The sequence below is a fragment of the Danio rerio genome, chromosome 10 (genome assembly GCF_052040795.2).
Source record: "Danio rerio strain M-AB ecotype USA chromosome 10, GRCz13ab, whole genome shotgun sequence".
Lineage (NCBI taxonomy): Eukaryota > Metazoa > Chordata > Actinopteri > Cypriniformes > Danionidae > Danio > Danio rerio.
In genome coordinates this window covers 20,720,633-20,747,279 of record NC_141030.1, presented here as the reverse complement: position 1 = coordinate 20,747,279, position 26,647 = coordinate 20,720,633, and the positions used below count along the sequence as shown (strand labels likewise).

Genomic DNA, 26,647 nt, shown 5'->3' with positions numbered 1-26,647 from the left:
CCAAGATTTCCAGAATTATATCCCCCTGAGATTTTGTTTGACCCACATCTGCCATGGTTAAAAGCAAAAAACAGCTTGAATTGAAGACAATTACAAAATGTTTAAGGCTGTCATTCGATAAGTCATCTTTTAAACCTGCAGTGCCATTCAGCACCTTAGGGTGTCTTAATAAGCTATCCGTTCACTAATGTCGGGAGCATTAATTGCAGAAGTGCATTTTGACTCTCCAACAGGTGAATCAGTGAAAGCCGTTCATCGAGATGCAGGAGCAGAGGCTGATGTGCTTTTACAGGAACTCCACCTCACTTTTCCTGCAAGGTAAGTTGATCATTAATGATTCTTAATCTTACATTTTTGACAGTCACAAACACGCTTGTATAATGAACCCTCAGTAGGGCACACCCATCTGTAGAGCCACGCGTATAAGTGAGCACACACTCGCACATGCATGCACAGTGTCTTGAGCATCGAGGGACGCACTTGCCCTCCTCAAACACCGTCAGAATGGGTGCAGATTATTTTGGATTTTCACTGCTCCGCAATGATGTCAAAAGAAACACCACCATATATGTGAACAACCCAGCTGACATTTCTGTGATTGTCATTTATTTTCTGGTGGTTCTGGCGGTGGGAGTATGGGTAAGAGGATGGTACTTTTTCTTCATCTGGAAATGTTTTTTTTCTTTCTACCATTGATAGATTTGTGAATTGTTAACCTTGCGTCAACATTTAAAAGTACAGTAAGGTGGCTGTGGGAGATAAATCTTGATGCAGAATGCGGAATGTTTTATCTGATTTATCAATCATTTATATAAATCTATTGAGTATATATATATATATGTGTGTGTGTGTGTGTGTGTGTGTGTGTGTGTGTGTGTGTGTGTGTGTGTGTGTGTGTGTGTGTGTGTGTGTGTGTGTGTGTGTGTATTCAAATGAAATGCAATGTATCAAATTTTAGTTTAACAAGGGATTGCAAATACTATATATAATATAATATAATATAATATAATACAATATAATATAATATAATATAATATAATATAATATAATTATAGTATAATATTATAATTTTGTAAAATTATATTTTTGTGTACAGATTTGTGAATTGTTAACCTTGCATCAATATGTAGAAATTAATAAAGGTGGCTGTGGGAGATAAGTCTTGAAGCAGAATGAGGAATGTGACTGATTTATCATATATATATATATATATCTCATCTACTCAAATGCATTATAATATTTACAATTCAACAAGGGATTTGAAATACTATATAATATAAAATAAGATAATAATAAGATAATTTAATTTTAATATTAGTATAATTTACAATTTTTGTACATTTTATATTTTTGTGTACAGATTTGTGAATTGTTAACCCTGCGTCAACATGAAAAAAGGTACATAAAGTGGCTGTGATATAGTCGGAGATAAGTCTTGAAGCAGAATGAAAGAAGAGTTTACAAAATGAACTCACTATATAATATAATATAATATAATATAATATAATATAATATAATATAATATAATATAATATAATATAATATAATATAATTTATCATTCATTCTTTTTCTTGTAAGCAAGATTTTTCGCAGTGGATGCCCTTTCAGCCGCAACTCATCTCTGGGAAACTTCCACACACACACACACTTATACACTACAGACAATTTAGCCTACCCAATTCACCTGTACCGCATGTCTTTGGAATGTGGGGGAAACCGGAGCACCCGGAGGAAACCCACGCAAACGCAGGGAGAACATGCAAACTCCACACAGAAACGTCAACTGAGCCAAGGCTCGAACCAGCGACCCAGCGACCTTCTTGCTGTGAGGCGACAGCACTACCTACTGCGCCACTGCTTCGCCCATAATATAGTATAATATAATATAATATAATATAATATAATATAATATAATATAATATAATATAATATAATATAATATAATACAATATTTTATTTTATTTTATTTTATTTTATTTTATATATAATAATTATATAATATTATTATAATTTAATTTAACACTTTTAAATAATATATATTTTTGTAATATAAATATTATTATTACAATTATTAATATATTTGGTTACTGATAGTTAATGATAGATCTATTTAACTTTATTTTTAATTGTAGTAAAATATTACTAATAATTTTTCTGGTATTCACATGCATGTGAGCATCTTCCTAGATGCAGGCATTGATTATTTGCACTTCTGAAATCGATAACTTTAAAACAGAGATGCCCAAACTAGGGCCTGCGGGCCAAAGTTGGCCCATGGCAACCTTGGATTTGGTTTCCCATCCCATCAGAGAAGAGAAGGAGAATGATGGGGATGTTTGGAGATTGTCATTTCAAATTTAATGTGACCTTTTGTTTGTTTGTTTTATTGCAAAGCTACAAAAAATCTGTTTCAATTTAAATGCTGTAATTTATTCAGATTTAGTTTAAAATGTGCATATTGTCACTCAACGAATAGAAGACAAAACTGAGACTTTGGTGAGCAAATCAAGACAAAAGAAGATTCTGCTTGACTAGTTTATAAAGCCTTGAATGCCACTTAGGAAATCAACCATGGTAAATTTAATGTAAAGTAGTTTGCTAAATTTATCTTTGGCCCATGGTTAATGATATTTGGTTTTTGGCCCTTCATACGAAAAAGTTTGGGCACCCCTACTTTAAAAGCTCTTGAGAAATCTCAAACACACTTAATCAGGCAATGAAGAGTACCTCAATTTAACACCAAGCTCTTAACCACTGAGACCCCTAATATGATATGCTATAAAGTTGAATGTGAACATTAGCATCTGTAATTATATATGTGCTGAGTTTCTGACTTTTCTCTTTAAAGGCCATGGTACGGACCAATCGAGCCACGGTCGGTGGCTTTTTCCTGGCCGGCAGAAGTATGGTGTGGTGGCCGGTGAGTAACACAATGGATGCGTAACCTGTTTTGTGCTCAAATTGTGAAAAAACTTTGCCCAATCAATACTTCAATAGAGATCAATACATCTAGCAAAGTTTCTTTTCTAATGTGCTAGAAAATGACCAGAATGGCCATAAACCTAGGAACTGATTATATATCTATCAATAACACAGGAACAGTGATTTCACATTATGACAGATAATGACCCTACCTGCCCCTCCATTTCAAGACCTTGATATGAGGAAATCTTTTATGAGGCCATAATGCACTGATGCCAGATGCGTCCCACAGTTCATTTGCTCATGCCACTTTTATGGAGCTGTCATGCTTTGGTCCATCCCAAGTTATTACTTTATACGAACAAGTTTTTTTGGTAACTACAAAGTTCATTGTTTCAGTCATTATTGTTTGAATTACACCTCAGCTTGTGCAGAAGAAGCAGTTTTTATAGCTTATCATTACAGTGATTGCATTGGCAGATAAAGTCAAACAGTAGACAGAGTTAATATATTCAACAGTTACCGCAATCTTCTGCTAATGTCTTACACTTTAGTAACCGTTCTGACGTACACATATGTAGTGGATGAGGGATTTGTTTTTTTTTGTTGAACTTAAAGGAACACTTCGTCCCAACATTCTGTCATCAATTATTCACACTCCAACTTTTTCCACACCTGCTTGAGTTTATTTCCTTCGTTGAACACAAAAGAAACTATTCTGAATTCGAAGAATGTTGGAAGCCAGTAGCTATATGAATACTAATACTATGGAAATCAATAACTGCTGGTTTTCAACATTTTTCTAAATATCTTATTTTGCGGTCAACGGAAAGAAGAAACTCAAAGGCTTGGAACAATTTGAGCGTGAGTAAACTCAGTCTTTTTATTTAAAAAATACTAATTGCTTAGCATTAGTCATGCAAAAGTAGTTTAATCAGTGGTAGCCAATCATATCAGATTTTAAGGAACAAAATTAGCATCTAATCACATTTCATGTATAGATCTTACTGAAGTTGATGAAGGTGGGAGCTGTGTCAATGTATAAGAGCACAGCGGTTGACAAGCTGTTTAATAATTTAATCTATAAAACTAACATGGAACTATTTTCATGCTTGGACTTTTTTAGTGACTATTATCTTCTCCATCAAGGACTCACAGTTATTCATTACCTGCTAATGCTTCTTCTTTAACTACGTGTGTCTTTTAAAACTGTTAAAAAAGGTACTTTTTCACTAGATACTAGTACTTTTTCCATTGTGATATTTGTTGCTATTTATTTGGTACATGTACTTATTTATTAGACACTGATGCTTATTAGAGGTACTAGGACCTTTTTAAAATACTAATACTCAATAGATAATGTAAATGGATTTTACAAGAAAAAGACAATAAAAATGCTATTGTGAAGAACAGTTAATTGGTTAATAGTAAGGTTTCTTTTCTATATTCATTATATATATAATACTATTAATAGTAAGTATAATAAATAAATAATAAATACAGTTTTCTTTGTTTGTATTCTTTAGATTGGAGCCTCTCTCTTCGCAAGTAACATCGGAAGTGGTCATTTTGTGGGAATTGCAGGAACTGGAGCTGCTGCTGGAATCGCCATCGGAGGATTTGAGTGGAACGTATGTTTAAAAAGTCTAAATATCATTCAAATATGGCAGGATATTATAACTGTTGTCATTAAAATGATAAAAATAATATTCAAAATTTTAAGTGTAGCGGTAAGCTTAGGAGTAGGTGTTATTTTAATACTATTTATTTACATACTGTTACAGTACCTATTTAAATTTAAAATAGTTTTTATTTTAATGCTTCATAGTATAATATTTTTAGTTTAATTTGAGTTGTATTTTAATATTTACTTGGTAGTCAGCATATTTAGATTCTGGTAATCATCATTATTTAAAAAATTATATTACATTTAAAGTTTTGAAAGTTTTTAAGCATTTACCCCCTTTTAGTAATAAAATATAGAATTTTTTTTAGAAAATCTAAATGACATTGATATTAATATTGGTATAGATCATTACAAAATATAATATAATATATAAATTGACAAAATTTATGTAGTTTCTGTATCTCTTCTGTGCTGATTATGTCATGGTTATTTATTGTGATTTTTTTTCAATATTTATGCAGTTTTCTTTTTTAAATTCATTTACTACAACTGTAACCTACGCTTGTTTTATTTCAGTGGGTTGTCTAACACAACATTTCTCATTTGTATATTTATTTATTTTTAGTTTACCAAATATATATATTTACATTTATATACACACACACACACACACACACACACACACACACACACACACACACACACACATATATATATATATATATATATATATATATATATATATATATATATATATATATATATATATATATATATATTTTTTTTTTTTTTTTTTTTTTATAGTAACAACACACTTAGGAATATATGTTGAAAATCTCAAAGCTGCTTTCTATGCTATTTCCTCAGGCTCTGGTTGTTGTGATTATTCTGGGATGGCTCTTTGTGCCCATCTACATAAAGGCTGGGGTATGATTAAATTTCTTCTGCCTCTCCAACAAGCACAGCTGAGCAACTCTTTTAAATACTACAATATCTGGATGTCAGCAATATTATGATTATGATCCTCTGCTCATGTTATCTGCAGGTTGTGACTATGCCAGAGTACCTGAAGAAGAGGTTTGGTGGTCAGCGAATCCGCATCTACCTCTCTGTGCTGTCACTGTGCCTCTACGTTTTCACCAAAATTTCGGTGAGTCCAAAATCTGCTTCAAGACATACAAAAATAGTATTTAGTAATAATAGTATTCTCATAGTATTTGACTGCTGTTTTTTGTCTAATCCTTATTTAAGACTAGGTGTACAAGTAAAATAAAAATGGTATTAGTACCTTTTCAAATATTTTACCGTATGTGTATTTAAATAATGGGGCACATGAGGTAACTATATGAGGGTAGGTTTTGAGATAGTATTTTTACCCTGGAATATGCAATGACTGTGATAGAGTACATGCGAAACAGGATTGTTAGATAAGTGCTACCAATAAACATGTTCTTGCTGATTAAGTGACAATAGCTAATCAATAAAGTACTAAATAATAAGTAATCATTTTTATAGGTACTAGTATTAAAAAAAAAAAAAGTAGTATCACTGAATGAATAACAATCAGTATATAAAAGCACATATTGGTCACTTCTGGAAAACATACTAGTTAAAATGAATCAACTGATATCTCAATGGCAGATCCATATAACAGTTAATGGAAAAAATATATGGTACTAAAAATAATCGATGCTATTGAATAGAAACTTGTATCTAACAAATAAATATTAGTATTTACAGTAACAATAAATTCTAATAAATAGATAAATCTACTGTAATGAATAAATGCCAGTGTTTGATAATAAGAGCTGGTATTAAATAATGATTAAGTACTAGCATGCATTAGAGAATAAGCAGTTGATGTAATTACCATTATTTTTGTACATTTAGATGACGTTGTGTATGTAATAAACACTAATGGTAGCAATATTCCATTCAAAATAATAGTGATCAGTTAGAAGAACAAATCTTTGTTTTATTTATGCTCTGATGAATGTATTTTTACTTTAAATCAGCACTTTTGCCCTTGTCTTTTCAATGGATATTTATTCATTCATTCATTCATTCATTCATTTTCTTTTTAACTTAGTGCCTTTATTAATAGGGGGTCGCCACAGCGGAATGAACCACCTATTCAAAGGATAGTTCACCCAAATTTACTCATTTTCCACTTGTTCCAATAGCTGTTTCAGTTTCTATTCTGTTGAACACGAGAAGATAGTTTGAAGAATGTTATAGACACTGAATTTCATAATTTTTTTCATACTATGCATATAAATGGATACCTGTTTCCAACATTCTTCAAGGTTTGGAATTACTTAAGAGTTAATAAACAGCGAATAAATGTATATTTTGGGTTGAACTAGAGATATTTATGGAAAGATGAGCCTGAATTTGCTAACAGTATCATAATATGTTTCTGTCTGCATTTATTCAGTTTGCTGATCATGTTTGAATTGAATTGGTGGGGATTTCCATGTGGAAATGCCTTTTATTGCCTTTTACTGGGTTGAGATGTTGAAGATAAGGGCTTGTTTTGAAATGGACAGTTCAAACAGTTGTATCACAGCATGTTTTTTTTTTTTTCTTTTTCCCCTGTCAGGCGGACATGTTTGCAGGAGCCATTTTCATCAACCAGGCTCTAGGACTGAACATTTACCTGGCTGTGGTAATTCTGCTGCTGATTACAGCTCTTTACACAGTAACAGGTCTGTTGATATAAATACTGTGTTCTTTACAATGACACATTGCACTGTATGGTTAAATATTCTATGAATCTCACAGGTTGTTTCATTTATCTTAACAGTCTGTTACAAACCTACGAAAGTCTATTTTATCCACACAAAAAATGAAGAAGAAAATAAAACTGGGACATCATAAGATATTAATATTAATATATTAATATTAATATACAAAATTTTATTCTGCCACTTTTAAATTGCAGTTTACTTAAAAACAATTGTTTAAATATTGTAACAAAATATATTTTCAGCTTTTCCTTGCAATTTCAAGTTTAACAAATAAAACAAGTGATAGTTGAGAGATTTATAGTTGCAATAATTAAATCAGATCTCTTTCAGTAGACTTTCAGAGACTTTCAGTACTGTGAGTTAACTTATGAACTTAGGGTGTACTCACACTAGGCTATCCAAACCGTGCCTGGGTGCATTTGACCCCCATTTTCCGGCTCATTTGGCAAGTGTGAGTGCCTGGGCATGGTTTGGTTGGCTGGCCCTGGCCCGGTTGGAAGAGGTGTGTCAGAGTGCAGTTCAGTTGGGCTCAGACACGTTACGCTTGTAATGTGAGTGCAAAGTGCGCCTGAGTGCGAACCTGAAGACAAAGCGTCAGAGGAGTAATTAATTATTCTTAATTTTCAATGAATGCAAACTGTCATAGTTTATTAACGATGCAACCCCCTGGCTGCACCTTCAGCAAACCTCCTTGTACGTGCAGCATGAGGACTTTTATGATCATTTATAAGCGTCAAAAGTGGTGGATCTGTTCGGCAAAATATCTGACTGTGTGTCACTGCATGTCAAACGTCTAGAAAAGATATAACTAAAGCACTGTCAACTGTGCTGAGTGAGAGCGCTCCTCTTCCTGTAAAAGCAAATACAGTTTCTGTCATTTCTCATTATTTAATATTTTGTAAATAATTGCTATTAGTAACCCTTTACATTAGTGTCTGTTTATTGGTATGTGTTTTCAAAAGGGCTTGGGGCTGAAATCTCAAATTTCTCATAAAATTCACGTATGAGTTTTATTCCTCATAAAACTCATTATTGAAGTGTCTTGCTTCTTTGCAATGTCAAAATATTTTTTTCTTTAAATAGCAGAACATCACAGTTTTTATTGATATATTTTCAGATTTTGGCCTATAACGCAAAACTATAATACATTTTCTAATACCTATTAGCTACCAAAAACATCCTAATGGTAAAACGTTTTCAACATTTGCTTAAGCTTAATTCTGGTACAATACCAACATTATAGAGAAGCATTCAAGTGTCTGATCATATATAATATAAAGTCAAAATATCATAATTTAATAATAAATAATAACAGTATTTAATTATTTTAAATAGGATGATCAAAACATAAAACATAATGCTTCATATAATATGTAAAGTGCCATAATCATTATATCAACAGTCCCAGCGTTTTTCTTTTCTAAATCAGGGATGCAAAATAGATTTTTACAATGAAAACTTATACTACAGCCTATAATCAGGTCTATCACGTAAAAGAGATTTGAAATCTCAATGAGACTTCCTGGTTAAATACCAGAAAAATAAATAAAAACAAGAGAGATTAAAGTCCATGAAGTGAGATGCTCCTTTTAGCATGCTGTGGGTGTGTGTGTGTTATGGGTAATTGCCCATTCTGACAATGGATGATAAGCCTGTGCATGGCAAACTTCTGTCATCCCCGTGGTCTGTTGTGTAATATGTTTATATCACGAGCAAAGCAGCCCAACAATAAATTTCAAGGGATCAGAAATGATCCCAGCAGCTGTAAATGTTTACACGAGCAGTGGATGAGAATGCTTTATGGTCCTGTGACATACTGAATTGCATTTGCTAAGACTTCAGAAGCCTAACCTGAATGTCAAGGATATTAATACAGTGTTGCCTTGCAAACAATTGCTAAATAAAAATTGTGTAATTTGACCAGACATGCATGACTGAGTGCAATAATTCTCTAAAAATATCATATAACTTGAAATGCTATGACAAGGTAAGGGTATAAAAACACTTTAGCACACTTAGCATTCTTTTTCTGTAAGCTACTTAATATAAAAATAATGTACTTTAGTGAAAAAAAAACTAAACACAGAAAAGGCAAACGATGCTAAAAAGTGTGTATTTTTTGAGTATTTAACTGCATTAAAAATGTGCAGAAGCTATTTTCACGTGGTATCTTGTAACATTTACCTAGTAATTTTCATAAATAGTTATAGAGAAATGACAAGTAATATTTTAAAGTATATTATATGTAAAGATATGAAGTAGAGACAGTGAAATTGTATCTTCTAATCCAACAGTTAAGTAATGACAGCTTCTTAGTTCTCAGTATTTTGTATTTAAATTATGGTTATTTATATCTAGTCTGCTTCAAAACAATGAGACAATTCACATTTAGTATTTGAATCTTTCAGTATCTCACTTCTGACTATAGGATCAGTAATTCAGATTTTCTGTCCAATCAAACGCTCTCTAAAACTGCACTCTAAAGTGACTCGCCTTCTATTGTTGACTAAAGAAACTCTGTCATTATGCACATGTAACATGTAATGTGATGTCATCATAATCATTGATCCATATTGGCAGAAGTGAGATACTGCAAGTTTTGAATGCCTATATGTTCTGATGCAAAGATTGTTATTGTTTTAGAGCATCGTAGATTACAGATAACCTTAATGTACATTTCTAAGAGCTTTACAATTCCTCAGTTGATTTTTATTGAAAAGCGTTTCTTCCATAGGTGGTTTAGCTGCTGTCATCTACACAGACACACTGCAGACCATCATCATGGTGGTGGGATCGTTCATCCTCATGGGCTTTGGTATGCTTGTTCACTTAATGTATGTGCACATGAAAAGCTTTTACCTTCTGTAACTTATTTCAGCATCATTTGTTTTCTTGCAGCATTTAATAAGGTTGGAGGCTATGAGAACTTTAGGGACAGCTATATGACTGCCATCCCGTCAGTAATCGGTACAAACATCAGTGAATCTTGCTACACCCCTCGTGCAGACTCATTCCACATTTTCAGAGATCCCATTAATGGAGATCTGCCCTGGCCAGGACTCCTCTTTGGTCTTACAATCCAGGCCGGCTGGTACTGGTGCACGGACCAGGTACTGATTCATTTCATATGAACAGAATTATATATCTGCAGTAACATTTTCTAGATTCTGGTTACTTTCTCATAGTTTTACACTGTACATACACATTTTTGGACATGATAAGCGTAAGTAATAAAAGGTCTACAGATCCTACACGTGCTGAGGCACAGATATTCACCCTTATTTACTACCATTCAAAAGTTGAATAATAGAAATTCATTGATTTTTCTCATATTTGACATCATATATGCTCACAAAGACTGATTTTATTTGGTAAAAGAAAATCTATCTATCCATCTATTCATGAAACCATTTACATCTGTTAACAATGTCCTACAATTTTAGCATGTTTATTTATGTTAACAGTGTGATAAACATCCTAGCAACATTAATCTAGTCTAAAAATGACTCCAAAATGTTAAATTCTTTATTAATGTTAATTAAACATGCAATGCCCGTATTCATGCTAAAAAGGACATTTAGCATATTACTAGCATAGCATTGGTCATTTGATTGGTCATTTACAGCTTACAATGGCTACAATGGTTAAAAAAAAATTACTAACACAAAACACACCTGATGAAAATTCTTTGTTCTTCATTAGATATAACCAAACCCTGCAGTGTTTTTCTTTTAATTTATCTAATTAAGGTACACCACCATCTTGTGCCAGTGAAAGTAACTTGAACACGGCTGATGTCGTAAATTGATGTCACACCACTTATCAAATTGTTAGCAGAAACATACCAAGAAGGCATCATTAGCAACATATCTATTCCCACTAATAATGTTTAATAATGTGAGCATGCTTACCATGCTAGCAACTTTTTAGCCATATGCCATAGCATTTAAAAGCATGTTAGCACATTAAACAGGAATTGTGTGCACTCAAAAAAGAAATAACAAATAATTGTCATGTACACTGCCTGACAAAAGTTTTGTCATCGATCCCAGTAGTAAGAGTAACAAATAATAGCTTGACTTCTAGTTGATCATTTGGAAAAGAGGCAGAAGGTAGATTTTTCCCGATGAATCATCTGTTGAACTGAATACTGCAGTATCATAAATACAGCAGAAGACCTTTTAGAAGCTGCATGGACCCGAGATTCTCACAGAAATCCGTCAAATTTGGTGAAGGAACAATCATGGTTTGGGGTTACAGTTGTCACAATACTAGAATATGGTACCAATCAATACTGAAGTTTTAAAAATGTTCATTTCCCGTTTGAGTGCTACTGAGCATGTTCTTAACAGAGCTGATTTGCCATTGTGTTCACATGCTCAAGAGAAATGACTGATTGGGCGTGAAGCTCATAAGTTCACCAAACTCACTGCTGCTTACTGAGTGTAACCACAGATACAGGGACACTGGAGTGTTTTAATGTCACGTCCATCAGCTGGTTTATCTATGAGCTGACATACGAGCGGTCCACTGATGAATTGCAGCTTTAAAATGCTCCAGTGCCTCTGTATCTGTTGTTACATTTAGTAAACAGCTGTGAGTTCGGTGAACGGATGAGCTTCACGGCCAATCACAGCCTTTTCTGTTGAGCATGTGAACACAACGACAAATCAGCGCTGTTTAAGAATGTGCTTAGTAGCGCTTAAATGTCAGCGGGAAATTGACGTTTTTAAAATTTCAGTATTGATTGGTATAGAATTCCAGTATTGTGCAACCCTAGGTTACATTCAGTATGGTGGCAAGTGAGAGATCTGCGGAGGGGATGACAACATCAACCTGAGGTATCAAGACATTTGTGCTGCTCATTACATTACAAACCACAGGAGCGGGAAAATTCTTCATCAGGATAGCGCTCCTTCTCATACTTCAGCCTCCACATCAAAATAAATAAAAAACAAAGAAAGTCAAATTGCTCTTGGATTGGCCAGCCCAGTCACCAAATATGAACATTATTGAGCATGTCTGGGGTGTAGGAGTAGGAGTAAGTAGGAGGCATTGAAGATGAATCCAAATAATCTTGATGAACTCTGGGTGTCCTGCAGGAAGAACATTATTAATAATGCAGATGACTTTATTAATAAATTATTTGAGTCATTGCAGAGATGTATGGATGCATTCGGCCAAGCTCACGGGAGTCATACACAATATTATTATTTTTTTCCTCTACAGTAAATTCTATACTGTACATTGTCTGAGCAAAGTCAGACCTTACTGTCCTAATTAAATAATCAAAAACCAAGACATGATCTTACTTTATTTTGGTAAAATAATATAATCTAGAGGCCTTTGCCTTTCAAATTAGCCACTTCTGATACCAAATGATCAACTAGAGGTCAAGTTATTTGTTGTTACTAAAACTAGTTTCTAAAAAATATTTTCTAAACATGGATCAAACATGGATGCAGCCTCAGTAAGCAGAAGACACATCAATAAGTTAAAAAAATCTCCTCTGTTTCCACTTTAGGACCATATAGCACATTTTAATCTGCAGTTTCTCAGGATGAACAGTATGCGTCTTGTTTTAGTCCGAGTGAGTCTAAGCTTAAACAGATGTGCCTCTTGTTAGACCCCTGATTAATGGCCACTAAATAAGATAAGATACACAGACAGCTGCAGATATACATTCACAATGGCTTAGTTTGTTCAACAACCCATTAATAAGAGTTAGCTTATCTATCCCAGATGCCCATGTTTGCTTGCTCTGGTTTGGTAATTAGGTGAATTAGATTATATAGCAAAAACTAAAAACAATTTTATTTAGATTATATAGCAAAAATCTAAATTAAAGCTTCAAGAGAATTGAGACACTTAAAAAGATGTAAAGTCATTTACTGTGCATTTTACATTTTTGGTGATGAGAAGCTTAATCTGACTCCATTAAAGTTGTTATCATTATTGATAAAGAGAAAGAAACTCAACACCTTGAAGCAGACAAAGTTATTTATTAAGTTACATGTTTAAATATACAGACAGTAAAATGAAACAAACTACCATACTATATAGAGAAACATAGCTGTACCATATGAACTGCTGTGTAACAAAAACAGTGAACATGCCTGTATTAGCATATGAGATGCAGAGTAAATGCCATTCTCCCAATCAACAGTTACAATTCCTTCTCAAAACCTGAGCAACGCATTGTCAAACATTAGTGAAAACCAACCCCAAAACCAACTGAACATGAAAGCAAAGTTGAGGAGATAAAGTGGGGGATGAAAACATTAACATACTCTCCTCAGGTCATGACTCAACAATAGTAAATAGATTGTACATTAAAATACATTAATGTCTCTGTTGATTTCAAAACTACAGTGCTGTCATAAACAAATGAATGAAATGACACCAAACCTGACAAAGTTATATGAAAGAAGACCACGAGCAGATGAATTGTGTATGGTGAAAGGCACATTGTTATTGTAAGAGCAAATGGCAGAGATGTGTACTAGAGTTGTGATTCATCCCATCCTGTGCTTGGAATGTCTCTGTAGTACTTTATTAGGAATAGTAAATAATATTTTCATAGCTTACACCAGCATATTTAAAAAAAAAACTAAAACTAAAATGCTTAAAAATATGCAGATAAATTTATTTTTTTAAGTTATATTTGTTTATCTATTAATTTATTTATTGCATGGTCTGTGAAACTATTATTGGTTGAAAGGTGTGCGTTAAAATGTATTTAAAAAATGCTCATAGTAAAATAAACAATCATAGTAACTCTGTGACAGTTGCCGTAGACTTCATTCTTTGTGATCTTGAGGACATCAGGAAGCAGATGGAGATTAACCACTGCTCCAAGATATTTGGGAAGTGGAAGCTAACTCGTTACTATGACACACGATCTCTCTCTCAAAGACTGCCTCCGCGACATGCATTTACTTCCTTTAACGCAAGGCAGTCCTTTGATTATCCCTTACACATATATTATTATTATTATTATTATTATTATTATTATTATTATTATTATTATTACAGCCTGCAATAATGGATTGTGAGCACTGATCTTGGTCTGTTTGTTTCAGGTGATTGTTCAGCGTTGTCTGTCTGCGAAGAACCTCTCTCATGTGAAGGCTGGCTGTATTTTGTGTGGTTACCTCAAGCTGCTGCCCATGTTCCTCATGGTCTTCCCTGGCATGATCAGCAGAGTGCTGTACCCAGGTCAGAAACACTGGCAGTGGTCACAGAAAATATGCTAACTGAATCTTGAAAGCCATGGCAGCTAGGTGAAGCTGAAATAGTAGAATGTCTAAAGCAAAAATAGTAAATATTTAAAAAGTGATTCAAAAATAAAAAAGCACATATTTATGTTTACATAAAAATATTTTGTCAATATTGTAATTTAAAAAGTAGTAATTATAATCCATATTTTGTTATCATATCTGAATAATAATTTTAATGGCGGCACGGTGGCTTAGCACTGTCACCTCAGAGCAAGAAGGCCGCTTGTTCGAGTCTCGACTGGGCCAGTTGGTATTTCTGTGTGGAGTTTGCCTGTTCTCCCTGGGTACTCCGGTTTCACCCACAGTCCAAAGACATGCACTATAGATGAATTGAATAAGCTAAATTGGCTGTAGTGTATGAGTGTAAATGTGAGAGTGAATGGGTGTTTCCCAGTACTTGGTTGCAGCCTGACGGGCATCCGCTGTGTGAAACATATGCTGGATAATTTGGCGGTTCATTTCGCTGTGACGACCCCTGATGAATAAAGGAACTAAGCTGAAACAAAATGAATGAATAATAATTTTAATTGTAATTTTGTGTTGACATTTCAGGGTGGTTGCGAATTCCTCCCCAAAAATGTTAATGAATCATTAAATTAATCAATAAAGTAATAAATCAGTGTGTATACTAATACTAATACTGTGTGTGTTATGTTGTTTGTGTTAGATGAAATTGCCTGTGTGGATCCGGATGAGTGTAAAGCTGTCTGTGGAGCCGAAGTGGGCTGCACTAACATCGCTTATCCCAAACTTGTGGTGGACCTGATGCCAAATGGTAAACACTGTGCTGACATCTCTCTTTCTGATTTTACGGCACATGTCAGTTTTGGGCTTTTGATTTGAGAATTGGATTTATTGCATTTTAACATTTTGTGCCTGAAGATATGCTGTTTTCTCAAAATGAGTTTTTTTTCTTGTGCACTGAGCCATAAATCAGATTAAACTTCACAGCTTTATTCATTTCTCTATTCTGAAGGTTTTTAATAATGAATTTGTTCGTAGCTGATTATACGCATTTCCTTCTGCCAAATAGTGTGAATGTATACACACAGTTGAAGATTTTTTTTAACACATTTCTAAACATAATAGTTTAATAACTCATTTCTAATAACTGATTTATTTTATCTTTGCCATGATGACAGTAAATAATATTTTAATAGATATTTTTCAAGACACTTCTATACAGCTTAAAGGGCCATGAAACCCCCTCGTTTCAGCAGGGTATTTTCACACCTCTACTTTGGGAAAAGTCAGAAAAGTGGGCGTGTCCAGCTCTGTTTAGGGGGTAGTGTCGGAGGAAGAAAAGTGGGATGGTGTGGGAGTGTCTATTTGGGCACGCGCGAGTTTCAGAATCAAAATACACACACACACAAACAGGAGAAAGTGATGGTGTTTAACCTACATGGACATATGTTGTCGAAGTATTTGCCAAATTATTAAATGGTGGACTTTAACTGCAGTTTGGCTCTTTCATTTAGGGAATTCATTCATGCCCCTCGCGACAAACGAGATATTTGATTCGAGGAACTGCTCTTAGCGTGTATTTTTCATGCAATGTTTGATACTGACGGCGAATGAGTAAAAAAAACCTCCGGAAACTTAGATGCACACGGCAGGTAGTGTCAGAAAGTCGCGTGTGTTATTGTGGTCACTAAATGCGGTGAAAATCCTACACGAGGTTAAAGTTTGGTTGTGGTGCTAACATGTGTACACTCGGTGCAATGGTTAACTTAGTTCGATACGAACAAACAGAATAAACAAAGAGAGCTGGTCGCTCACTTACCAAATCTGTAGAGACAGGACAATCACCAGCAACTAGAGCCGCGTCTTTATTAAGAGAAGACTACAAGCGAATCTGGATCTCAGCGTTTGCAGATGAGAACAGCTCTCAGGTAAACAATGTTCCTCCGACACGTAAGTTATTGTTGTCGAGCATCGCGTACACTGTTAATCCACACGTGAGTCTGAGCTCTCACAGAGAGAAAATGAAAACGAAACTTAACTGCAGCAAACTATAAAGCAACACTTCACGCTTGTTTTGCCAATACAACGTGGTGTGTCTGTCGTGTAAACACTGTGACAGTAATGAATATTAATGAAGTTGCACAATAGAGCGCGCTGATTGGTTTGAACCAAGCCTTACTCATGCATTAATGCAGCAGGCTGTAAGACGTAATAAGACACACTCTGGCACAGACGTCCAGTCTGCACGCTGGAATACAACGCTATTATGTCATGGCCGTGACGCAGCTTCAAAAATTCGTTTCAAACTGGAAGAACGAATTTGCTTGAAATAACGCAAAAACAACCGATTTACACTTTTTAGTGAAATATAGGTGTCCTAATAGTGTTTTTAGCAGTGTGGGACACATATACGACTGTCAACAGCTCAAAAAATGTGTTTTGGTGTTTCGTGACCCTTTAAGATGACATTTATAGGTTTAACTAGGTTAATTAGGTTAACTAGGCAGGTTAGGGTAATTAGGCATTTCTGTAGACTATCTGGAAAAAAATAAGCCTAAATGGGCTAATAATTTTGACCTTAAAATGTTTTTTTTTTTTTTAAGAAATAAAAACTGCTTTTATTCTAGCCGAAATAAAACAAATAAGACTTTCTCCACAAGGAAAAATATTATCAGACATACTGTGAAAATTTATTTTTTGATGTGTCCTCTGATAAATATAATTTGGCAAATATTTAAAAAAAATCTAAGGGTGGCTGATAATTCTGACTTCAACTCTGTGTGTGTATGTATATATATATATATATATATATATATATATATATATATAGAGAGAGAGAGAGAGAGAGAGAGAGAGAGAGAGAGAGAGAGAGAGAGAGAGAGAGAGAGAGAGTCAACAAGCATAGAGTGATAAATATTATATTTTTCTCAAAATCCCCTGTGTAAAAACCCTTGACTCTAAAATATCAAAAGAAAATGAAGCAAGAATTTTGAACATGGCCTCATCCAATATTTACAATTTTTTTTTACAAGTAACAGGGTTTATATGAGTGATGGAAATCTTAGAGAAGGCTTGAATTGTAATCTAATGATTTCAATGAATGAAAAGTGCTTAGATTTTAGACGAATTGCTTGAAACTGCATGAAAATACAATTGTGTTACTTTCATAATAATTGATCTTACTAAATGTTTGCATATGTGTGTAATAATAAATAAATATTTATAAAATAGACTTTAATGAAGAGAGCAAATAAGAGTAATTCAGTTGTGGGCAAATATGCCATCTAATTGTTGAGGGGAATTACTAAACTAAAACAAATATGTACTATACTGTACTGTACTATAATATACTATACTGTACTGTACTATACTGTATTGTTCTATACTATACTATACTGTACTGTATTATGCTATACTGTACTTTACTATACTATACTATACTATACTATATTATTCTGGACTGTATTATACTGTACTGTACTATACTAAATTGTACTGTACTTTATACTGTACTGTACTATACTATACTGTACTTTATTATTACTATACTATACTATGAATAGCATCTTATATAATGTGATGAGTTATGTGTATGTACACTACCAGTCAAAAGTTTGGTCAGTTTTTTTTTAATTATCAATTTTATTTCATAATTTATTTATTATAAGTTATAATTCTGTTCATCAAGGCAACATTTATTAAATGTTAAAAAAAAGTTAAATACTTAATTTTCATAGTTTCAAATAAAATTATTACTCCTGTCATTATAGTTTTTATTACTATTACCTTTAATAATAATAATAATAATAATAACAACAACAATAATAATAATTAATATTAGAGTGATTTCTAAAGGATCATGTGACTCTGAAGATAGAAAAATCATCATTAAAAACACTTTAATACTTTTAAACAATTATTTTATAGTGCAATATAAATGCAGATAAATGCTGCCTTGTAGAGCAGGATAAGCTTATTTTAAAACATTTAAAAGTCCTAACCCCAAACTTTTACCTGGTAGTGTATGTAATTTGCCAAACTTGTAAAGTGCTAGAAAACTGTGAAAATGCCTCTGGAAACTTCTTGAAAAGTGCTTAAATGTAACACACATTGAACTAAAGATGCCTCATTTGCATATTTAAATATTATAATCTTAGAAACTTGTACAAAAAGGTTTATGCTTTCTGTTATAATCAGTCAGCTGGGAAAGCGTGCTGCATTAATTAGCATTAGTTAACCCCATTAACCTAAAGTGTCTTGTTTAATAGAAGTCTGTGTGTGCTTTTTTTTTTTTTTTTTTGTGCAGGTCTCCGAGGGCTGATGTTGTCCGTCATGTTGGCTTCACTCATGAGTTCACTCACCTCCATCTTCAACAGCGCCAGCACACTCTTCACCATGGACATTTACACCAAGATCAGGCCCAAAGCCAAGGAAAAGGAGCTGATGATTGCCGGCAGGTGTGTTTGTCTGCCGGACACTGTTTTTTTATGACAGGAACAGACTTTGTGAGATGTTTATGCATGTTTGTGTGTGTGCAGGTTGTTTATGCTGCTGTTGATCGGCATCAGTATCGCATGGATCCCCATCGTTCAGACAGCTCAGAGTGGTCAGCTCTTCGACTACATTCAGTCCATCACCAGTTATCTGGCTCCACCAATCGCTGCTGTCTTTGCACTTGCTATTTTCTGCAAGCGAGTCAATGAACCTGTGAGTCAAAATCATAAACATATAGTTTATATAGAGTGCTCAGCCAAATTGAGTTCACCCCATTTTGAAAATGAACATTTTTATCCATTTCTCAGTGAATATGGGCAGTGTATTTTGGTGCATTTGGTGCATTTATTTTGGTGTTTTATTTATTAGAAAATATTTTAGTCACCAAACATATTTAGAAATTGAAAAAGATAATACAAATTAAAAAAAAATTACAACCTAAAAAATGGAAAATAAGTTTTCCAAATGTTTTGCTTCTCTTGATTTTTCCTTTTTTAAATTTGTATTTGATATTTTTCTATAACATAAAAATTTGGCTGTATTAGTTTTTGAATGGTTATTTCAAGTTGTTTTGTTAGATAAGCTCCAGATTTGGCTTCAGTACTGACTAATCTAATGTTTATGCACAAATATTGTAAAGCTTCCTATTAAAAATATGAATTTAAAAGATAGATTTGTGAGGGGTGCACTTATATATGCTGTGCACTGTATAGAGCTGTGGAATAAATAAAGACAACACTTGACAGTTCTCAGTTTCTCTGAGTGGACTGGATTTATTAGTTGTGGGTTTGAGTAAATAGTTCATTTTAGTTTTATTTGAAGAAGGTCTGATAATGTTTGTAGCCGTTTTCAATTTTACTATTGAAATTGGCTACTGGTGATATAATAACAAGATAAATGCTTTTATTCGTTGTGACTGAACAAATATTCCACTTAATATTGATTTCATGAAGGGTGTCACACTGATTTAAGCCCTGGTTGGGTCAGTTGGCATTTTTGTTTGGAGTTTGCATGTTCTCCCCGTGTTCGCATGGATGTATGTGTGTGAAAGAGTTTGTATGGGTGTTTCCCAGTGTTGGGTTGCACCTGGAATGGCATTCACTGCGTAAAACATATGCTGGATAAGTTGGCAGTTCATTGCACTGTGGTGACCCCTGTTTAGTAAAGGGGCTAAGCCGAAAAGAAAATGAATGAATTGATTCCATGAATATTTGTTTTATTATTGTGTATTGAAGAGTGCAAATGCATAGAACAAGATTTATGGAAATTTCTAAAACTGGACTTTTTAGTCATTGTCATAAATTAGGTTTTTATATTGTGTATTAAAGAGTACAATTGCAAAAAAAAAAAAAAACATACATGATTTATGGAAAATACAAAAAGAAATGGCATTTATATCCTTTTGGCAATGAAGTCTTATACATCACAATTGTTTGCGGACTTTAGATTTTTGTTAAAAAAATTCACAAAATCTTCTCTACAATGTATTCATAAATCATTTATGTTATAAGCATTGTAATAAATATATAACCCCAAAGTCTTGTTAAATATATAAAAGCTAATTTATTTCTCACAAAATAATTTTCAATTTGTGTGCTAAATGTAGATTTACTTTTAAAATGTAGATCTTTTACTTATAATTAAATATTACATATAATACAATATAAAAATGAGAACACAAACTCAGCATAAATTCACCATAGTTTTATCTAATTTAATTTTTTACAAAATCTAAATTTCACTGTTTATTATGTTCTCCCTGTTGACACACATTGTTGCTCTTCCTCACAGGGTGCTTTCTATGGGTTGTGTGTTGGTCTGCTGGTGGGTCTGGCGCGTATGATAACAGAGTTTGCCTACGGCACAGGCAGCTGCGTGAATCCCAGTAACTGTCCCACGATCATCTGCGGTGTCCACTACCTCTACTTCGCCCTCATCCTCTTCGGCCTGTCCTGCATATTGATCCTGTCCATCTCACTTATGACCAAACCAATTGAAGACAAACATGTAAGCTCTTCTTATGACAAATCTCAACATACTGAGCACACACAAACAGTACTGAGCAATACAAATCAAAGTAAAGGCATTTACAGTTAAAATGCCGTCGATATTAGTGTACTTTTGAGGATTTTTCAACAGTCTTCTTTAAATTGTTATAAACTATAGTGTTATCTATCTGCTACAAAAAGCATAACATTTAAATTACAGTTACTGAAATATAAAATAAAGCATACAGCATTACTTTACATTTTGAACTTTACCATCACATCACCATCTGAGCACACAGACCTAATACTGTACATTCTGGCTCATACTGTATTCACAATCTCAACCATATTCTCAAACTAACATTTACAATAATGTCATAATTTACCTTTTGATCACTGAAAAAATATTCATCAGGTCCACCAACTGAGAATAACACTTATACAGTATTAGATAGAGTCGTAAAGCCATTCAAGCATTTCAGCTTAAAGCTATCATGATTAACTCTATATACTGTACAGTAAGGTCAATAAGTATTTGATCACTCTGTGATTTTGCAATGTCTCCTACTTAGCAATCATGGAGGGCTCTAGAGTTTTTAGTATAGGTGCATCTCCACTGTGAGAGACAGAATCTGAAAATAAAAATCTGGGAATCACATTGTGGGATTTTTTAAGCAATTTATTTGTTAATTACTGTGTCAAATAAGTATTTCAGTCAAAATTGTTTAATATTTGGTATAGAAGCCTTTGTTAACAATTACAGGAAGGTTTCCCTGCTTAGGTCAGCCAATGTCAAGGTTTGCCAGGCAGGGACCATCTGGATGATTCAAAGAAGTCATGGGAGAAAGTCCTGTGTACACAGTAATTTACAAATAAATTGTTAAAAAATCATAAAAAAATCATATGATTTCTGGATTTTTATTTTTAGATTCTGTCTCTCACAGTGGAAATGCACCTATGATGAAAATTCTAGACCCCTCCATGATTTCTAAGTAGAAGATATCATAACAAAACGCTTATTGACCTCACTGTATGTGGTAATTATGTGTAAAAATCAGAGTACCATTGTGTAACAAACATTCCACCTTAAGGAATAATGGTTAATAAAAAAACGAACACTATTAAATTCAGTTAAAGTCAGAATTATCAGCCCCCAGACAGTGACCCTTTTTAAAAAAAAAGTCATTATGAGCAGATATATATTTTTTTTTTCTTGTTGTACTGATCATAATGAAAAGATTAGGGAATACTAAGAAGGCTTATGTCTAACTTAAAAAAATTATAAATAAGAACGAGCATTCTCTGTTCTCGTGTGTCCCGAGTTCGTTTTTCCGAGGTGACATGGCAACATGCGTTCTTGGAATTGAGATACAGCCTAAGTAACACAAAGGAAATCAGCCATGAATCGCTGTCATAAATCTAATCGAGATTAAGTAAAATACCTGAATCCATTGTTTTTTGTGTGGCTGTTTAAATCGTCAAACAGTAAAACTCACAAATTAAAATAAGCATTGCAATTAACTTGAGTGTTTTTGTAAAGACAATACTGGAAAAGCATATTTAGCAAATATATAAATATTTTTTAAAATTGCAAATATGAATTTTTTTTGCACTACTTAATTTTTTTCCAGTTCTTTATTTTTGTTTGCAAAATTCCTTTTTATTTGTCAAAACTTAATTTTCCCTTTTTTGAGATTTGCATTATTTTTCAAAAATCTTTGCTCAATACTTTATTTTGTTTGCAAAACTACCATTTTGCAAGTATATATTGCCCTAGATTGACTTCATACACAAACCCTTATTCTATATCCACTTGTTGTTTTTCAGCTCTACAGGCTGTGCTGGAGTTTGAGGAACAACACAGAGGAGAGGATTGACCTGGAGGCAGACGACTGGACTGAGGACCAGGACTCCAACTCTATGGAAACAGATGGTACAGTACATCTGCACTATCCGTCTGATCGAGTGACATACTCACTGACTTCAGATAACACTTGCTTTTTACGTGGGCAATTTGCATCACACGGCTCAGTAAACAAACTGAGGGTGTGCCGTCTGATGCGGAGACTAGGTTATGACCATGATAAGCTGAATATGCTGTTGTTTTGGAAGAAAGTAAAGATGTTGTTCTTCATTTGTGTACACATTAGCTTTAAATAACTAAACTCAGGATAACACTGTGAGATTTTCAGCACAGGCTCTTTGGAAATATGTGCTTCAGCCTGTGTTTATGTTAAACCACAAAAACATACTTAAGCATATGATTAAATGCTGTTTCTAGATAAAATAGACAACTTTTGCTTTTTTATGATACTTACAGGGACACATTACTGACAAATTAAAGATTACTTTCATGTATTTCTTTGCACAAAATCAAATTAACTGCACAAAACAAGTTGATGGTTGTAGCATCTCATAGTTAGATGGTTGCTGGTTTGAGTACTGTACTGAGCTAGGACTCTTTTTTATATAGAGTTTGCATGTTGCTCCGGTTTTTCCCGCAATCCAAAGACTTGCAGTATAGGTGAATTGGGTAAACAAAATTGGCCATAGTATATGAGTGTGTGTGTGTGTGTGAAGTAATTGTATGGGTGTTTCCAAGTACTGGGTTGTGGTTAAAAGAGCATCCGTCGCATAAAACCAGAAAAAAATATGCCAGAGTAATTGTCGGGTTATTCTGCTTTGGCGATTGCTGATAAATTAGGGAATAAATCGAAGGGTAGTGAGTGAGAACTTGACCGTGTCTACGACTTCTAATCAAATATGTTCACGTCACCTGTCTATCTCCATGCAGAAAACTATTTGCAAGTGGTCAGTTTGCGCTGTCACTCACTTTGTAAGAAGTTGTACTTGTGATGCAGAGCGCTCAGGTTTGAGTACAGTAAAGCAAGGTTTCGCGAAAGACATGTAAAATCCAACAATGTAAATTCAAGGTAAAAGTTTGTGGTCGTAATGCGCATTTTACTTATTTTCGCTTTTGAAAACACTATTAGGTTTATGGAAAGATTTAAGGTCTGTATGTGTGAAAGGGGCTAAAGTAATGTCTGTATTTCCACTTGAAGAAGCAATCACTCTCGACAGCAGCCAATTCAGCTCTTGTTTTCCAGCAATTTAAAAGCGCATGCTTATTAACTGATGTTGCAGTGGAGAACAGGATTTAAAAGAAGCATTTATTTCTTCTAAAAACTATATTTGTAACGCAAGTAACATAATTATATTAACTTTAGTGACTGTAATCAGACTACACAAATTTAAAATGTAACTGGTTAGATCACTGCCTTTCCCAAAAATTTCATTAGTAGATCTACTGTAGTAAATACAGTAACGATTTACTGTGGAACACGTTACACCCAACTCTGAACAAAACATACCCAAAGTAATGCAATTCAGATTAACAAAATGTAGACAGCACCCTCTAGTGGATTTGTCATCTGAAATGTGCAATGAAATGTTGGCTGAAGCAAGTATTTCCAAAATTTTGTTAAAAATTTAAAGCTCTTAACGATTCTTACTGTATAATTCTAGGCTAAAATCTGTAGTCTTTGATCTCTGGTTTAATAGGTTCTCAGACAACTGATTAATGGTTGTTGTGATCATACTTTTCCTATGATGAAATTGTGGCAGTGTCAGAAGATGCAGTGTGTTTTCAGCTAAAATGACCTTTAAATCAGGACTAGTACGAGCGCCAGTCCTGATGACGCAATTATTGTGATAACTTCAAACCAGCACAGAGAAAATGCTGAGAGGAGACATGTGGGCAGTACAGCAAGAACAGATACTAGTAGAAAGTTCACCCCAAACCCCCCTTCCTTCATTTATCACAAACATGTCAACCTTATTAGCACAAGAATGTATTTTGATGAAAGCTGGAAACCTGTAACCATTGACCGCAGTAAGGTTTGTTTTTCCTATTGTAGATCTGAATGGTTACTGGTTTCTAACATCCTTCAAAATAACTTCTTTAGTGTTTAACATAATAAAGAAACCCATAAAAGGATGTAACCACTTGAGTAACTAGGGAGTACATTTGTATTTTTGAGTGAACTATCCCTTTAATATGACAATAAGTACATATTTCAGAGACAGTACTAATCAACATCTATGGAATTTGTTTAAAATTGAGACTTTTGTTTCATTTTTATTGATGATGTGAAGCTTCAGATGAATCTTCTTACAGGAAATCGTTTTCATTGCCATACAGTCTGCAATTATGACAGCTGAGATCTTACAGTATCATGTTCATACAGTCTGACAAGCTACACTTGTAAAGGGCTGCTAAAAATGATACATTGTGAGTCCTGTTTAATAACAACCATTTCCATTTGTTCATTTTCACAGAGATGCGTGAGGAGCCAGGCTGTTGTAAGAAGGCCTACAACTGGTTCTGCGGCTTCGATCAAGGCAACGCTCCCAAACTGACTAAAGAACAGGAGGCTGAGCTGAAGATGAAGCTCACCGACACCACTGAGAAACCTCTATGGAGAAATGTGGTCAACGCTAACGCCGTTATCCTCCTCACCGTCTGCGTCTTTTTCCACGGTTTCTTCGGTTAAACATCACTGGACAGAAATGTTACTTTGTCAGTAACATCAAGTGAAATTGTGATTCATCTGATTGTAAGAGGCTACAAAGTTCATCTTGAAGAACTCAGTACTTCCTTTTCCTCAACAGAAACTCTTCCCTTCCGTATAGATTAATTAATATATACAGTTTTGGCTCCTTTCTCTCTGTTTTCATTTGTAAGCCTGGACCAGAACTGATACATATAATCATGTTTTGTTTTTTGTTTTTTTGTTGTTTTTTTTACAGGAGCTGATAATTTAACATGTTCTTGATGGTTTTACTGTAAATTCAGTATTGTTTACAGTCCAAAGCTGCACATTCTTTTTCATTTTACACAGCAATAGTTTCAACTTACATTATGAAGTTCTGGTCTTCTAATGTATTATGATCAATTCAATGCAAAGCTTTTTCAACTGTCTCACATCTACTAAATTACTGTTAGATAAGTTGGAGCTTAAATATATATATATTTGTTTAAGACAAGGGTATTTTATTTAATAATATTCATATTTTTGGCATGTTATATACGTGCTCTCTGTAATATATTAATGTGGCTGTCTTTATTGTAATAAAAAGAAATTAATTGTCATTTTTATGAGTTTATTAAGGCACACACTTCTAAGAAGCATGTTCAAAAGATGATAAAAAATAATCTTGGATGAACATCACGTGATCATGAGCACTGGTGGAAAGTTAATATTTAATTTTACATGAAGATGCGATCGATACACCTGAAATCAAAGTCCAAAACCATCATGAGCCACTCAAGACACAATGAGTGATTCATTAGTGTAATTCAACAAGATATTCTGTCAAGACCAAAATGTGAAATGTGGAATTCAACATTTTATGTAGTTAGTTGTTACTTTGATGTATGAAAACATGAATATTAGTTTAATTTATGTTAATTTTAATGCATGGTTATAGACTGTACAAAATTAATTGCAGTCTTAATTATGGAGTTCATTCAGAAGAAAGTCGTAAATTATATTCAACTGACTTCTGAAACTTAGCTTAAAATATAAGTTGAAACACAGTTAATTATATATTATAATAAG

At 33.7% G+C, this 26,647-nt stretch overlaps 1 protein-coding gene across 1 annotated transcript; it reads left to right on the top strand.

Moving 5' to 3' along the window:
* The first annotated feature begins 472 nt into the window (after positions 1-472).
* Positions 473-26,178, top strand: slc5a1 (solute carrier family 5 member 1). The gene is given in 15 exon segments (NM_200681.1): positions 473-639; positions 2,850-2,921; positions 4,450-4,554; positions 5,418-5,477; positions 5,596-5,700; positions 7,153-7,258; positions 10,035-10,115; positions 10,199-10,410; positions 14,383-14,518; positions 15,248-15,355; positions 18,851-19,001; positions 19,083-19,251; positions 20,830-21,045; positions 22,854-22,959; positions 25,365-26,178. Coding segments are annotated over 15 exon segments (1,977 nt in total). The 5' UTR covers positions 473-504; the 3' UTR covers positions 25,580-26,178.
* Positions 26,179-26,647: the final 469 nt, after the last annotated feature.